Source organism: Ranitomeya variabilis, chromosome 2 (assembly GCF_051348905.1).
Source record: "Ranitomeya variabilis isolate aRanVar5 chromosome 2, aRanVar5.hap1, whole genome shotgun sequence".
NCBI lineage: Eukaryota > Metazoa > Chordata > Amphibia > Anura > Dendrobatidae > Ranitomeya > Ranitomeya variabilis.
This window is the reverse complement of record NC_135233.1, coordinates 427,604,616-427,620,047: the sequence shown is the minus strand read 5'-3', so window position 1 is coordinate 427,620,047 and position 15,432 is coordinate 427,604,616. Positions and strand designations below refer to the sequence as shown.

Genomic DNA, 15,432 nt, shown 5'->3' with positions numbered 1-15,432 from the left:
TTAGGGTTACGGATAGGGTTAGGGGTGTGTTGGGGTTACAGTTGTGGTTAGGGTTGGGATTAGGGTTACGGTTGGGATTAGGGTTAGGATTAGGGTTGGAATTAGGGTTACGGGTGTGTTGCGGTTAGGGTTGTGGGTAGGGGTGTGTTGGGGTTAGGGTTGTGATTAGGGTTATGGCTACAGTTGGGATTAGGATTAGGGGTGTGTTGGGGTTAGTGTTGATGTTAGAATTGAGGGGTTTCCACTGTTTAGGCACATCAGGGGTCTCCAAACGCAACATGGCGCCACCATTGATTCCAGCCAATCTTGCGTTCAAAAAGTCAAATGGTGCTCCCGCCCTTCCAAGCCCCGACGTGCGCCCAAACAGTGGTTTACCCCCACATTTGGGGTACCAGCGTACTCAGGACAAACTGGGCAACAACTGTTGGGGTCCAATTTCTCCTGTTACCCTTGCAAAAATAAAAAATTACTTGCTAAAACATAATTTTTGAGGAAAGAACAATTATTTTTTATTTTCACGGCTCTGCGTTATAAACTTCTGTGAAGCACTTGGGGGTTGAAAGTGCTCACCACACATCTAGATAAGTTCCTTCGGGGGTCTAGTTTCCAAAATGGGGTCACTTGTGGGGTGTTTCTACTGTTTAGGCACATCAGGGGCTCTGCAAATGCAATGTGACGCCCGCAGACCATTCCATCAAAGTCTGCATTTCAAATGTCACTACTTCCCTTCCGAGCCCTGACGTGCGCCCAAACAGTGGTTTACCCCCACATATGGGGTATCAGCGTACTCACAACAAACTGGGCAACAAATATTGGGGTCCAAATTCTCCTGTTACCCTTGTGAAAATAAAAAATTGCTTGCTAAAACATCTTTTTTGAGGAAAGAAAAATGATTTTTTATTTTCACGGCTCTGCGTTGTAAACTTCTGTGAAGCACTTGGGGGTTGAACGTGCTCACCACACATCTAGATAAGTTCCTTGGGGGGTCTAGTTTCCAAAATGGGGTCACTTGTGGGGGGTTTCTACTGTTTAGGCATATCAGGGGCTCTGCAAACGTAACATGATGCCCGCAGACCATTCCATCAAAGTCTGCATTCCAAAACGTCACTACTTCCCTTCCGAGCCCCGGCATGTGCCCAAACAGTGGTTTACCCCCACATATGGGGTATCAGCGTACTCAGGAGAAACTGGACAACAACTTTTGGGGTCCAATTTCTCCTGTTACTCTTGCAAAAATAAAAAATTCTGGGCTAAAAAAATATTTTTGAGGAAAGGAAACACATTTATTATTTTCACGGCTCTGCATTATAAACTTCTGTGAAGCACTTGGGGGTTCAAAGTGCTCACCACACATCTAGATTAGTTCCTTGGGAGGTCTAGTTTCCAAAATGGGGTCACTTGTGCGGGAGCTCCAATGTTTAGGCACACAGGGGCTCTCCAAACGCGACATGGTGTCCGCTAATGATTGTAGCTAATTTTCCATTCAAAAAGCCAAATGGCGTGCCTTCCCTTCCGAGCCCTGCCGTGCGCCCAAACAGTGGTTTACCCCCACATATGGGGTATCATCGTACTCAGGACAAACTGGACAACAACATTTGGGATCCAATTTCTCCTATTACCCTTGGGAAAATAAAAAATTCTGGGCTAAAAATCATTTTTGAGGAAAGAAAAATTATTTTTTTATTTTCACGGCTCTGCGTTATAAACTTCTGTGAAGCACCTGGAGGTTATAAGTGCTCACTATGCATCTAGATAAGTTCCTTGGGGGGTCTAGTTTCCAAAATGGGGTCACTTGTAGGGGAGCTCCAATGTTTAGGCACACAGGGGCTCTCCAAACGCGACATGGTGTCCGCTAACGATTGGAGCTAATTTTCCATTCAAAAAGTCAAATGGCACGCCTCCCTTTCCGAGCCTTGCCGTGCACCCAAACAGTGGTTTACCCCCACATATGAGGTATCGGCATACTCAGGAGAAATTGCCCAACAAATTTTAGGATCCATTTTATCCTGTTGCCCATGTGAAAATGAAAGAATTGAGGCTAAAAGAAATTTTGTGTGAAAAAAAAGTACTTTTTCATTTTTGCGGATCAATTTGTGAAGCACCTGGGGGTTTAAAGTGCTCACTATGCCTCTAGATGAGTTCCTTGGGGAGTCTAGTTTCCAAAATGGGGTCACTTGTGGAGGAGCTCCAATGTTTAGGCACACAGGGGCTTTCCAAACGCGACATGGTGTCCGCTAACGATGGAGATAATTTTTCATTCAAAAAGTCAAATGGCGCTCCTTCCCTTCCGAGCCTTACCATGTGCCCAAACAGTGGTTTACCCCCACATGTGAGGTATTGGTGTACTCAGGAGAAATTGCCCAACAAAATTTAGGATCCATTTTATCCTGTTGCCCATGTGAAAATGGAAAAAATTGAGGCTAAAATAATTTTTTTGTGAAAAAAAAGTACTTTTTCATTTTTTCGGATCAATTTGTGAAGCACCTGGGGGTTTAAAGTGCTCACTATGCTTCTAGATAAGTTCCTTGGGGGGTCTAGTTTCCAAAATGGGGTCACTTGTGGGGGAGCTCCAATGTTTAGGCACACAGGGGCTCTCCAAACGTGACATGGTGTGGGCTAAAGATTGGAGCCAATTTTTCATTCAAAAAGTCAAATGGCGCTCCTTCCCTTCCGAGCCCTGCCGTGCGCCCAAACAGTGGTTTACCCCCACATATGAGGTATCAGCGTACTCAGGACAAATTGGACAACAACGTCCGTGGTCCAGTTTCTCCTTTTACCGCTGGGAAAATAAAAAAATTGTTGCTAAAAGATCATTTTTGTGACTAAAAAGTTAAATGTTCATTTTTTACTTCCATGTTGCTTCTGCTGCTGTGAAACACCTGAAGGGTTAATAAACTTCTTGAATGTGGTTTTGAGCACCTTGAGGGGTGCAGTTTTTAGAATGGTGTCACTTTTGGGTATTTTCAGCCATATAGAACCCTCAAAATGACTTCAAATGTGAGGTGGTCCCTAAAAAAAATGGTTTTGTAAATTTTGTTGTAAAAATAAGAAATCACTGGTCAAATTTTAACCCTTATAACTTCCTAGCAAAAAAAAAAAATGTTTCCAAAATTGTGCTGATGTAAAGTAGACATGTGGGAAACGTTATTTATTAACTATTTTGTGTCACATAACTCTCTGGTTTAACAGAATAAAAATTCAAAATGTGAAGATTGCGAAATTTTCAAATTTTTTGCCAAATTTCCGTTTTTTTCACAAATAAACTCAGAAATTATCGACCTAAATTTACCACTAACATGAAGCCCAATATGTCACGAAAAAACAATCTCAGAATCGCTAGGATCCGTTGAAGCGTTCCTGAGTTATTACCTCATAAAGGGACACTGGTCAGAATTTCAAAAAACGGCAAGGTCATTAAGGCCAAAATAGGCTGGGTCATGAAGGGGTTAAGCCTTAGTCTGTTTTTTATTTTTTTCAGGCATGGGTAGCAAATTACGAGCGTCCACGAATGAACGCCAACTCCTTATTAGCAAGTTCCACTGGTCTCAGTCCTTACCTGCGGTTCGGCTGTTTGTCCTGCCGCCTCTTCTACTACAGATTGAAGGAGTTGTACCAAAAGGTGAGGTGCAGGGTTTGTGTGTAGTCTTTACATCTCGCATATGATGATTTCTGAGCGATCTTCACGTCTCGCATGTGGTGGTGATTTTTTTTTTTTTTTTTTTTTTTTTTTTTTAGCACGCTTCAAGTATCATGTGTTGGTAGTGATGATTTCTGTGAAGGCTTCACATCTCGCATGTGATAATTTCTGTGCAGGCTTCTAGTGGTATGTGTTGGTAGTTATGATCTTTCATTGTCCCCATTAGGTGAAGAACAACAGTCCTCCCCCACTGTCCCTGTATGGGCAGCTCCTCTGGAGGGAGTTCTTCTACACAGCAGCCACCAATAATCCCAAATTTGACCAAATGGAAGGGAATCCGATCTGTGTGCAAATTCCCTGGGACAGGAACCCAGAGGCCCTCGCCAAGTGGGCAGAAGGGAAGACTGGTTTCCCATGGATCGATGCCATCATGACGCAGCTGAGACTGGAAGGCTGGATCCATCATCTAGCCAGGCACGCTGTTGCATGCTTTCTGACACGCGGGGATCTCTGGAACAGCTGGGAATGTGGAGTGAAGGTGAGAATCCATAATCTGAAGGTCTGACCCCAGCTGTAATAACACTGGATCATTTGTGATAATTCATGGCAGGGCCCGTTGTGTATTTTACTGTCTGGTATCGCAGAATTACGCTATAAAGTTCAGTGCAGCTGCTCTGCAATACCAGGAACAATCTATATCTTTGGGAGACACTGTTTCTTTACAGCCGTTGTAAATTGCAATTTGCGTGGCATCTACATGGTCAGGCAGAGAGGACGACTCCTTTTCACTCCATCGGTCCTTATGCTGGGTTCTGAACAAGGCAGTCACTTTCGCGTTTTAGGGAAACACATTAAAAACTGGCTGGGCACCAAGCTGCTCAGATGCCCAAGAAGCTTCTCCCCAGCCTATGATTGACGGGTTTCTCTCTGTGACCCCCTGTGGGTCTACGGGAGCGAGGTAAGCAGTCAGGACCCGGCCCCTGGCACTAGTCAGATCATTCCCTATAGTCCCTAGGCGGCTTTTATATGTACTAACAATGTCCAGGAAAAAAAGGGTCATACCCGCACTGCTGCCTAATGCGATCATCTATCTGTGTGCCGAATATTGCTGCTCCAGTGCTCATAACACCTCATACAAAAACGGGCGCTTCGGGTACAAAACCGGAAAGTGCATGATAATCCAAAAAGAAGAAAAAAAACGGTTTGCACTCGCCAAGCCCGATAGAAATTTCTTGTCTTTATTAGGACATGTGCGATACAGACAGGGAGAACATGTGAACCAAAGGACGACAGCTGTTTAGCGCACAATGCGCTTCCACAGATCTGTGGAAGCACATTGTGCGCGAAACAGCTGTCGTCCTTTGGTTCACATGTTCTCCCTGTCTGTATCGCACATGTCCTAATAAAGACAAGAAATTTCTATCGGTCTTGGTGAGTGCAAACAGTTTTTTTTTCTTCTTTTTGGCTTTTATATGTACGTTTTCTCTGGAACTCCTCCGCATCACAGATTTGAATCATGCACGTCTGCAATGACCGAGCCACACTCTGACTCGCTCCTCCCATGGTTTCAGGACTGTAAATAGGCTATCTGGTGCACTGGAAATTGTGCAGCAAATGTGAGACCCAATGGCAGATATGGGATAAAACAAGGATCAGGCATATTTGATTCCATCATGTCCACTCCTTTCTTGTGTCTGGTGTGCGCTCGTCCCTTCATTCCCATGCTGACGTGTGTCACTTGGGCCTCCTGTTGTAGGTGTAATCTGTTGTTCCTCCCCGTGTCCAGGTATTTGACGAGCTGCTGCTGGATGCCGACTTTAGCGTGAACGCCGGCAGCTGGATGTGGCTGTCGTGCAGCGCCTTCTTCCAGCAGTTCTTCCACTGTTATTGCCCCGTGGGCTTCGGGAGACGGACAGACCCCAGCGGAGACTACATCAGGTATGAGGGGTGCAAAAAAATTTGGCATTAATGTGCAGAGCGAATGCAAATGATTGGGCTGCAGTATCGAATGTAATCATGGAGTCAGTGTGACTGAGAAAGGGGCGACGCGGTGTTAGCTGAGGTTATATTCCCTCAACCTCCCCCCATAATCACATCCTATTCCACCCCGTGGGCCCATCGTACACATACTCTCTCTGGTCGGTTTAGAATAGAGGAATAAGCTGCTGCCAAACCCTTGTGGAAGAAAAAAAACATGGAGTATGAAATGTAGCAGCCCAGTCCTTCCCTCCTGAGTAGAGAGGTCCAAGATACATAAGATGGTCAGTCCTAACTGAAATATTTTCCGCTTTCTGATTCTTTTGCAGACGATATTTGCCAGTGCTGAAGGCTTTCCCGTCCCGTTATATATACGAGCCGTGGAACGCCCCCGAATCTGTGCAGAAAGAAGCAAACTGCATTATCGGAGTGGATTATCCCAAACCCATGGTGAATCACGCACAGGCCAGCCGGATGAACATAGAGCGCATGAAACAGACCTACCAGCAGTTGTCCCGCTACCGAGGCCTCTGTGAGTACCTGCGCCCTGCCATCATAGGCAGCCCCTCTAAGACTTTGTATCCTTGTCCATGTATCATGGCTGGGCGCAGGGACATCTGCTCTCGATGCAGCTCTGAGCCTATGCGAGAAATTGTAATTGCAGCTCAGCACCATTCCCTTGAGCAAGGATGAGCTGCAATGTCAGGTACAAACCAAAGACACAGGTGGCGCTGTAGGTCTTTTTAATGCCCTGCCTGACATCTTTCCTATATGTACAGCACATGTCGGGTTTACATGTACGGAGCCGGCTGCTTTCATACAGGGCAGGTGCCATGTGTGTCGTACAGCCGGCACCTGTCTGTATCAGCCGCTAGCGGCTCAAGATCTGATTGTTGCTGTTTAACAACTTAAACGCTGCTGTCAAAATGAAAAGGGGTACATTTTGGAGATGAAAACCATTTCTGTTGTCTTTTAGGCATTCTGGCCTCGGTCCCATCCTGTGCAGAAGATCTCAGTGGCCCCATGAGTGACCCCACTGCTCCTCATCACATGGAGCCAGGTGAGAGCGCTCAAGTACGCCACTGTCTGCTATGAGGGTGAAGGTGCCAGGACTATGTGCGGGTCCGGTCTGGGTTCCCAGCGCTGGGTGCGAATGTCGGCAGCTGGAAGAAAGTGAACAGAACATTGAAGTAATGGGGTGACAGGTGCTCGGTGATACCAGGGTGACGCATTGCAGATACATTCCTTTTTGGAAACATTTGCCCCTTGTATAACTTTGATGTACTCTGTGTAATGCAGGAGCAGCCGCCAATGTAAAAAGTAGTCCAGACAGTCAACTAATTACCCGATCAAGCCAGCGGGATTCACATTTAGCCAAAAATGTCAACAGCAACTTAGCACCTTGAACACGGTGTCCGCTCATGTGCTCCTAACAATTACATGGCCACATTCATATTTAATGTCTACAATACACGGGAAGTCGAGGCTTTCATCTCCGACTCTCCAAGACCAATGCTCGCTACGAAACCTTTACAGGATATCTACACCTTTTTAGGGTTTTTTTTTTTTTTTTTTTTTGGCTAAAAATTATTTTTCGAATCTGGGTTTTATTCAAAATTTTGTGAGCGTTTGTTTTCTCCGTCCTCTATGTATCACGGTGCATAGCAGGGTGCAGAATAAGTTATAATTTGTCCGCTGTTCCTAAATAAGCTTAGAAGTTGGTTTAGGAGAAGAGAGATGAGTGTTAGACCAGGGAACAAGCACATTGACCAGTTCTGCAGCAGTCTGTGTACAGTGATACATAGAGGACGAACACTTTGTAACACAGCGGGATTTCATTTTTCATTTCTGTTCAATTCAAGCTTCGAAACTATCCCCTGGTGCACCCGACTCCCCCAAAAGGAAGTACACAGAGTTTGTGGAGGGGCCCTGGAAGAAGTTGCGGCTACAGAGTGTTGCCGGAGCGGAGAGAACAGCTAAGGACTTCTGAAGGCGGCTGTGGTGCCGTGTGTCCTCGTGTAGGTAAGGAACGTGGAGCCATCATCTGGGCCGTGTATATCAGTATTCAGACTTGGATAAAGGGGTCCTGCATCTGTCCGAAGGTATGAGACGCTGCTGACATGGCCGCTCACCAGGCGTCTGCAAATCTCGTGCTCGTGTCCTATTAGATTTGGATGCAGATGCGATACCTGGCACATGGCCACCGGCGCCACGTCAGCAGCATCTTTCATCATAGTCGCCAGGTAGCAGATGGCCCCACACCCTATTTATACATGGATTCAGTCCTAAAAGTCACCATCGACTGCTGATAGCCCCGAAAATGCACATTTACTGACAAAGGAAGGGACTTGCTCTGAATAAGTTGGTGCCCGGGGGTCCGATCCTCTCTCACAGAAACAAGAATTTGGCCTATTTACACCACCGTTATTGGGAGCAACCAGGTTGGTGGAAATGCTGAAATTTACAGTCATTTATGTATATTGCAGGATTAGACCTTCTTCACCTGTGCTGGTCTTGCATCAATTTGGCCACTAGATGGCAGTACGTGGGGGAAGTGATACAGCGGTACAGGCTCCTTCTTACTTAGAAGCCAATGTTCCTGATATTGTGGGCACAGATGCATTTTTAATTGGGACCGCACCATTGTAAGGCCATGATCTGCTGCGCTCCAGCTGTTGGGAAACTACAAGCCTCTGAGGCTGCCAGGGCATGCTGGGCGTTGTGGTTTCCTAACACCTGGAGGATAGATGCCCTGCTATAATGGGCTTAGGGCATATTTGCCCCCCACCCTTTATGTAAACAGAAGTTTGCACGGTCCCCTCCATTGCCATCGCTGCCTTTCTTGACTTGACTTATCTACAGCATTACAGAATGCATTACAGAATGCTGTAGATAAGCCCCTGATGCTGGTGGGCTTAGCGCACCTTCGATTTTGGGGGTGACAGGTTCCCTTTAAGCTGCAAGCTCAGACTGTATGAGAATAAACTGGTCGAAAAATCCCCGAAAAAAAAAAAAGTGCATCTCTGAGCCAACGCCAGTCCCTCTGCACTGCCGAGCCGGTGCCAGGCTGCGAGCGGAGATGAGCTGACGGGTGATTTGAGTTGTACCAGCTCAGCAGAAGCGATGCCAATGAGTGACATTGAGTTGCAGACTGGTTGTTGCATCCTTTGGACACTAGATGGCAGCACTGCCGCTATTTACCGACTTCTGGAAATTATATATATATATATATATATATATATATATATATATATATATATATATATATATATATATATATATATATATATATATATATATATATATATATATATAATTTTTTTTTTTTTTTTTTTTTTTTTTTTGCGTAAACTGGTTTTGTGGCCGGTGCTGAAAGAAAACGTCACCTCCCCTCCCCCACCAGACGGGGACGATCCACAACATCCTTCCCACCACTTCGGCAAATGCCGTGCCATCGATCCTGATGTGCGCTGTCTGCAGAGGTGGTGGTGCATGTGCCAGCCGATATGTCTGATTAACCCTTTAATAATCTCCCTGCGTCTCTCCTCACAGTGCATTCTTCATAGTGCTGAAGATGGACGCTCGTTGCCCATCCCGTCTTCTACTCCAGGACTGAATGTCGGAGTTCGCAAATACATAGGATGATGATTTCCAGCCCTACGGACAGAACCTCATGGGTGTCGGAGCGTTTCCCTGCTCGCTCAGCTACATTGGCTCGTAAGGACACTCGTATGACGTATGCGATGGTAGCGCACACACGGCAGACCCCTAATCACACCCGAATCTGCGCGACTGAGCCTGGCTCTGAAGATTTAAATGATCGTCCTGCCAATAATTAACAAAAAAAAAGTAAATTTTCCAGTATGGCGCCACCTGGTGTTCAGATGTTATAGTAATGGGCGTGTTCCCCTGATGAGCTACATACTGGACGCACATGCTCAGTCGCCCTCCTCGCAGTCGGGTCTCTGCGCCGTGTTTACTGCAGTCAATGGGAAGAGTTTTCTGCCAAAGGAGAAGGCGCGGCAGCGTAAGGGTATGTTTCCACGTGCAGGAAACGCTGCGTGTTTGACGCTGCGGAGAGCTGCAGCGTCAAACACGCAGTGTCCAGATGTTACAGCATAGTGGAGGGGATTTTATGAAATCCCGTCTCCACTATGCGTGGTAACACGCACCCGTCGGCCCTGCGATTCCGGGCATGCGCGTCTTTTAAGATCGCAGCATGTCCGTGTACCTTGCGGCGACGCTGCGCCTCCGCAAGGTAAAACACAGGGCCCTATGTGTGGGGTGCGATGATGCCGGATGTGTGCAATGAACACATCCGGCATCATCGCATCACAGAAGGGGGCGGGGCTTAGGGCGGAGCGGGTTTGCCGCTTTGTCTAAACCGCCGGCCATCCTTAAAGTGGACACGTACCCTTAGAAAATTCATTCTACAGGGGAAGTTAGAAGGGGCTGCACTGTCAGCTGCCAGAGAGGGGAGGAGACTGATTCTGTCCAGAGCAGCAGTACCACCGAGATTATGATAGAATCTGTAAATTAACGCTTTAGAAATTTAGTATTAAAATGATTGATGGGATAGCGCTGTCAATCCTTATTATGCTTCAGACAGAAGGGAGGATTAAAGGGATAGTTAGCACCCACATTATATAGATGTGTATATATAATACAATGAGCAAGGTGGATGCACCGCCATACGTAATGACTTCAAGCATGCATTTCTTCCTAATATTGCCACTAGGTGGCGCCATTCTCTGTAGAATATTTAGCATACAGTTTAGTTTGCTCCAGGCAAGTTAGAAAAGGCGTAGGAAGATCAGTTCTGGGGTACGTGCAAAACCTGGGCTCCCCCACGAATACAGAGCTGTAAAACTCCTGGAATTCAGTATCAGCAGGACTTTTCTGGATTGTCAGATGGTCTTAGAAAAACTCTATAACAACTACTGCACTCTGTGTATAATGAGGGTGGCCTGGTGGGGGTTGTAGTATATAGATAGGATGCTGGTATTTGGAGAAGTCTGTCCGTCCGGTGATCATGCAGCTTGGGGGTCCTTCTTTCAAATCGCCATACTGTTAAATCAGTGGTGGTCCGGATACAAAAACGTCCATCAGTGAGTGCCAGCACCAATCTGGAGGCCATGGTCACAGATCACTTGTCTAACCCCCGTATATGCTGCGATCTACGGCAACTGTGACATCTTAGCAGATCAAGGGAGCCATGATTTTCTTTGATTAAATTTGCGATTTACTGATCAAACGTCATAAAACCAAACAACTTCTAGAATAAAGGTCTTTATTCCGTGCAATGATCTTAAAACTAAAAGAAAATTGGTGGAAAAAAAAAAAAGCTTTAATTTGTTATATACTCCCCAAAATTAGAAAAATTTAAAAATGACTCATCCTGTGGGGAAAAAAAAAAGCCCTCATGGATTTGTCATAAAAATGTTATGGCTCTCGGAGAACAGAAAGGAAAAAAAAAAAAGCTGCATCCTTCAGGGGTTAAATTAAATGGGTTTCCTTAAGCTTCGAAGAATGACGCAACGAAGAGCAAAAAAAGATCGCCCCTCCGTCCTGCACTGCTCCTTAGTGTATCTGCCTACCTGCTGGGAGTTGTAGTTCTGCAACTGTTGCAGCCATGATGGAAGTAACCTATATATATGGATGAAACGTCTCCAGAGACGCCTCTTGTCCTGACAGAGGAGCATCATATAAGTTTTGATAGGCACAGGCTGAGGCTGTGTACATTCTCCTGTATGTAAATATAATGCTGTTTATACATAAATGTATAATAAATTGTCCAATATCCTGTCTGGTGTGTTACTGAGCATCTGTTGGGTGGAGGGTCCCACCTCTAAGACCCCGCAGTGCCACATTTTGGCTTTCCTCTGAATAATTATTTCAAAGTGTAGACGCGACAACTGTCCTAAGTTGTCAGTATCAGTGCTGACAAAGTTGTGGTGTCCCATGTCAAAAAGAGGTGGGTCTTTTTTTAAAAGTGGGGGTAGGTCTTTGTCTCTCTGCAGGAAGTGGGGCCGGGTCTTTGTCTCTTTGCAGGAAGCGTGGGTGCGTCTTTGTCACTAGAGGAAGCGAGGGCGGGTTTTTGTCACTCCTACAGGAAACGTGGGGGGCTTTCTTGCTACAGGAAGCGAGCGTGGGTTTTTGTTCTACAGGATGTGGAGGCGGGCCTTTGTTACTTGACAGAATGTAGGGGCGGGCCTTTGTGGCTCTACAGGATGTGGGGGCGGACCTTTGTCGCTCTACAGGATGTGGGGGCCGGTCTTTGTCGCTCTACAGGATGTGGGGGCCGGTCTTTGTCGCTCTACAGGATGTGGGGGCCGGTCTTTGTCGCTCTACAGGATGTGGGGGCCGGTCTTTGTCGCTCTACAGGATGTGGGGGCCGGTCTTTGTCGCTTTACAGGATGTGGGGGCCGGTCTTTGTCGCTCTACAGGATGTGGGGGCCGGTCTTTGTCGCTCTACAGGATGTGGGGGCCGGTCTTTGTCGCTCTACAGGATGTGGGGGCTGGTCTTTGTCGCTCTACAGGATGTGGGGGCCGGTCTTTGTCGCTCTACAGGATGTGGGGGCCGGTCTTTGTCGCTCTACAGGATGTGGGGGCCGGTCTTTGTCGCTCTACAGGATGTGGGGGCCGGTCTTTGTCGCTCTACAGGATGTGGGGGCCGGTCTTTGTCGCTCTACAGGATGTGGGGGCCGGTCTTTGTCGCTCTACAGGATGTGGGGGCCGGTCTTTGTCGCTCTACAGGATGTGGGGGCCGGTCTTTGTCGCTTTACAGGATGTGGGGGCCGGTCTTTGTCGCTCTACAGGATGTGGGGGCCGGTCTTTGTCGCTCTACAGGATGTGGGGGCCGGTCTTTGTCGCTTTACAGGATGTGGGGGCCGGTCTTTGTCGCTCTACAGGATGTGGGGGCCGGTCTTTGTCGCTCTACAGGATGTGGGAGCCGGTCTTTGTCGCTTTACAGGATGTGGGGGCGGGTCTTTGTCCTCCTGTTGATCTCATGTCTTGTCAGGCTTGCACATAGGTATAATGGAATATCGGCCTTTCAGTTTAGGGCAATCAATGTATGCTGGGAACTGAGGGAAAGAAAGTTCCAAATCCTATAGTGCTGGCAGAGCAGTAATGAAGAGGAATGGCTCACTAAGAACGAGTGGAAGTCAAGTTACAAAGAATGAAAATCGGGAGCGTTTCTGGACATATCTGACTGGTATCTGCATCCAAACTAGGCTTTAAGCTTGGAGATGAGACCAGAAACACCATGAATTTCTACAGAATTTTAGTGAAAAGAAAGTTTCGACTTAATGACTGTCTCATCTTGGAAATTTAAAAAAAAAAATACATATTTAAAGGGGTTGTCTACTATGCACACTTCGAAGGTTGAAAAGGTTACATAACAAAATCACAAGGGGACGCTGCACTGAGCGGCCTCGGTCCGGGAGTTACGTCTACGGAGGGTGATCTCCAGCCGTGACCACCAACAAACCGCAGCGAGCTGCTGTTCTCTTTGCACTTAGAGCACAATTGTTGCTTGTCTAGTTTTTGTTTTTTTTTCTCCATTTGCTCTTTATACTTTTTGATTTGCGCCCTTTTGCACACTTTATCTTGTGTGTTCGCCTGTTGTGTTTTGTTTTTTTTCATGTTTGTCAGCGTGCGCTGAGTAGGAGGTTTCTAGATGTTTTCTACTGTTGCAACAATAGTGACTTTTAGAAAAGTATCTTAATTTTTCCGTCAATATACTCCTGTGCCCCCTTCCCCCACCACCGAGATTTCATGTAAGCCTGAAATTGTTTTGCAAACATTTTGCAACATTTTAGCAGAATGTGCATCATTTTTGGTTTAAGAAATTGTTAAAAAGGTTAAAGACAAAAATTAAGATTTTTTGGGGGGTAATTTATTTTGCGAAAAATTAATGACCAACGTTTGGCATTTTGAAGAATTTGGACCAAAAGGACATCAATGAAGACCACAAGACAAAAAAAAAAAGTCACTTTAAAAAAAATGGAAATGAATCGAGTCCTTGATTACTTTTGTGCTGCCCCATTTTTCCCTTGATCATATTCATCTCCGCAAGATTGTCAGCCATGTGCATAATTGGCGGTCTTCTTTCCACGGCCACAGGGGGGCAGATTTCTTCGTTAATCTCACTTTTCGATGTCTGTGATTCAGTCGCGATATCAGACCCAGCGCCTGTGCACAAGAATTGTGAGCCCATTATTCTTTCCTAAATCCAGACTACACCTTTAGGAGAGAATCTCCCAATAGACCACCCAGAATAAAAGCGCTGCAGAACTAGATTTTCAGTCCATGCTGAATCAGATTCTGCTTTTTCTATCAAAATGTTTGTGACATTTTGCTAAATTATGTAAAATTGCAATGTGCTTGTAAAAACGAGAAACTGCTAATTACCGTTCTAAGGTAGAAGGGGTTTTTAAAACCTCAGTTTATTGCTTATTGCCTAGGTTACCGACAACCTCTTCATGTTATCAGAGGTAGCTGGCCTCCTGGGCAAGGACCACACGCTTGCAAGGATACTCTGAATCTGTCCAGATCGCTGAATTGCTTTCGTCCCTCTGCTCTACTGTGATGCTGCAGAAGCAAACCTGCCTGACCAGTGCGGTGACCATCCCGCCTGGCCTGAACTATCAGGAGTGCACTGCTCCCCCAGCAAGCAGGAGGCAGGGAAGTGGTGTGCTTCTGAAAATAGGGTCTTGAGATGCCACCTGTAAAGGGTCTAGTTCAAAGTTTGCAAGAATTATGCAGACATGAAATATGTAATTTTTATAATGTGTGGGGTCCATTGACTCCCCCCTATCATAGAGGTCAGAGAAAATGTTTAATGTTAAAATGCCTGACTGTTCCTAAAGGACATAAGACGCTGCCAGAGCAGTTTTACAGCAGCTTATTTCCTTCCCATGGCATAAAACGTGCATGATCGACTGATCTGTGTGTGTACTGAGGAATTAGGAGAATTACTATGGAATGATGGGGATTTAATGTTTGTGGATAATTTACAGTAAAGAGTGGTCTACATAGATTAGGATAGCATAAGTGAGGAACAGTCACAGAGATGACAGAAGTGGGGAACAACCACAGAGATGACAGAAGAAGTGGGGAACAACCACAGAGATGACAGAAGAAGTGGGGAACAGTCACACAGATGACAAGAAGTGGGGAACAGCCACAGTGATGACAGAAGAAGTGGGGAACAGTCACAGAGATGACAGAAGAAGTGAGGAACAGTCACCGAGATGACAGAAGTAGGGAACAGCCACAGTGATGACAGAAGAAGTGAGGAACAGTCACAGAGATGACAGGAAGTGGGGAACCGTCACAGAAGAAGTGGGGAAGTCACGGAGATGACAGACTAAGTGAGGAACTGCCACAGAGATGACAGTAGAAGTGAGGAACAGTCACAGAGATGACAGAAGTGGGGAACAGCCACGGAGATGACAGAAGTGAAGAACAGCCACAGAGATGACAGAAGAAGTGAACAGTGACAGAGATGACAGAAGTAGTGAGGAACAGCCACAGAGATGACAGTAGAAGTGAGGAACAGTCACAGAGATGACAGAAGAAGTGAGGAACAGCCACAGAGATGACAGTAGAAGTGAGGAACAGTCACAGAGATGACAGAAGAAGTGAGGAACAGCCACAGAGATGACAGTAGAAGTGAGGAACAGTCACAGAGATGACAGAAGAAGTGAGGAACAGTCACAGATGATAGAAGAAGTGAGGAACAGTCACAGAGATGACAGAAGAGGTGGGGAACAGCCACAGAGATGACAGAAGTGAGAAACAGAAATGCCAGT

General features: G+C 46.1%; 1 protein-coding gene across 1 annotated transcript in view; it reads left to right on the top strand.

Moving 5' to 3' along the window:
• The window catches only part of CRY2 (cryptochrome circadian regulator 2), a 42,728-nt gene extending 31,309 nt beyond the window's left edge, over positions 1-11,419 (top strand). The window contains exons 6-12 of the mRNA XM_077286924.1: positions 3,479-3,619; positions 3,864-4,175; positions 5,424-5,575; positions 5,944-6,146; positions 6,591-6,674; positions 7,477-7,636; positions 9,167-11,419. Coding sequence (XP_077143039.1) covers positions 3,479-3,619; positions 3,864-4,175; positions 5,424-5,575; positions 5,944-6,146; positions 6,591-6,674; positions 7,477-7,604 — 1,020 coding nt within the window. The 3' untranslated portion in view covers positions 7,605-7,636; positions 9,167-11,419. The remainder of the gene's footprint in view (positions 1-3,478; positions 3,620-3,863; positions 4,176-5,423; positions 5,576-5,943; positions 6,147-6,590; positions 6,675-7,476; positions 7,637-9,166) is intronic.
• The last annotated feature ends 4,013 nt before the right edge of the window (positions 11,420-15,432 follow it).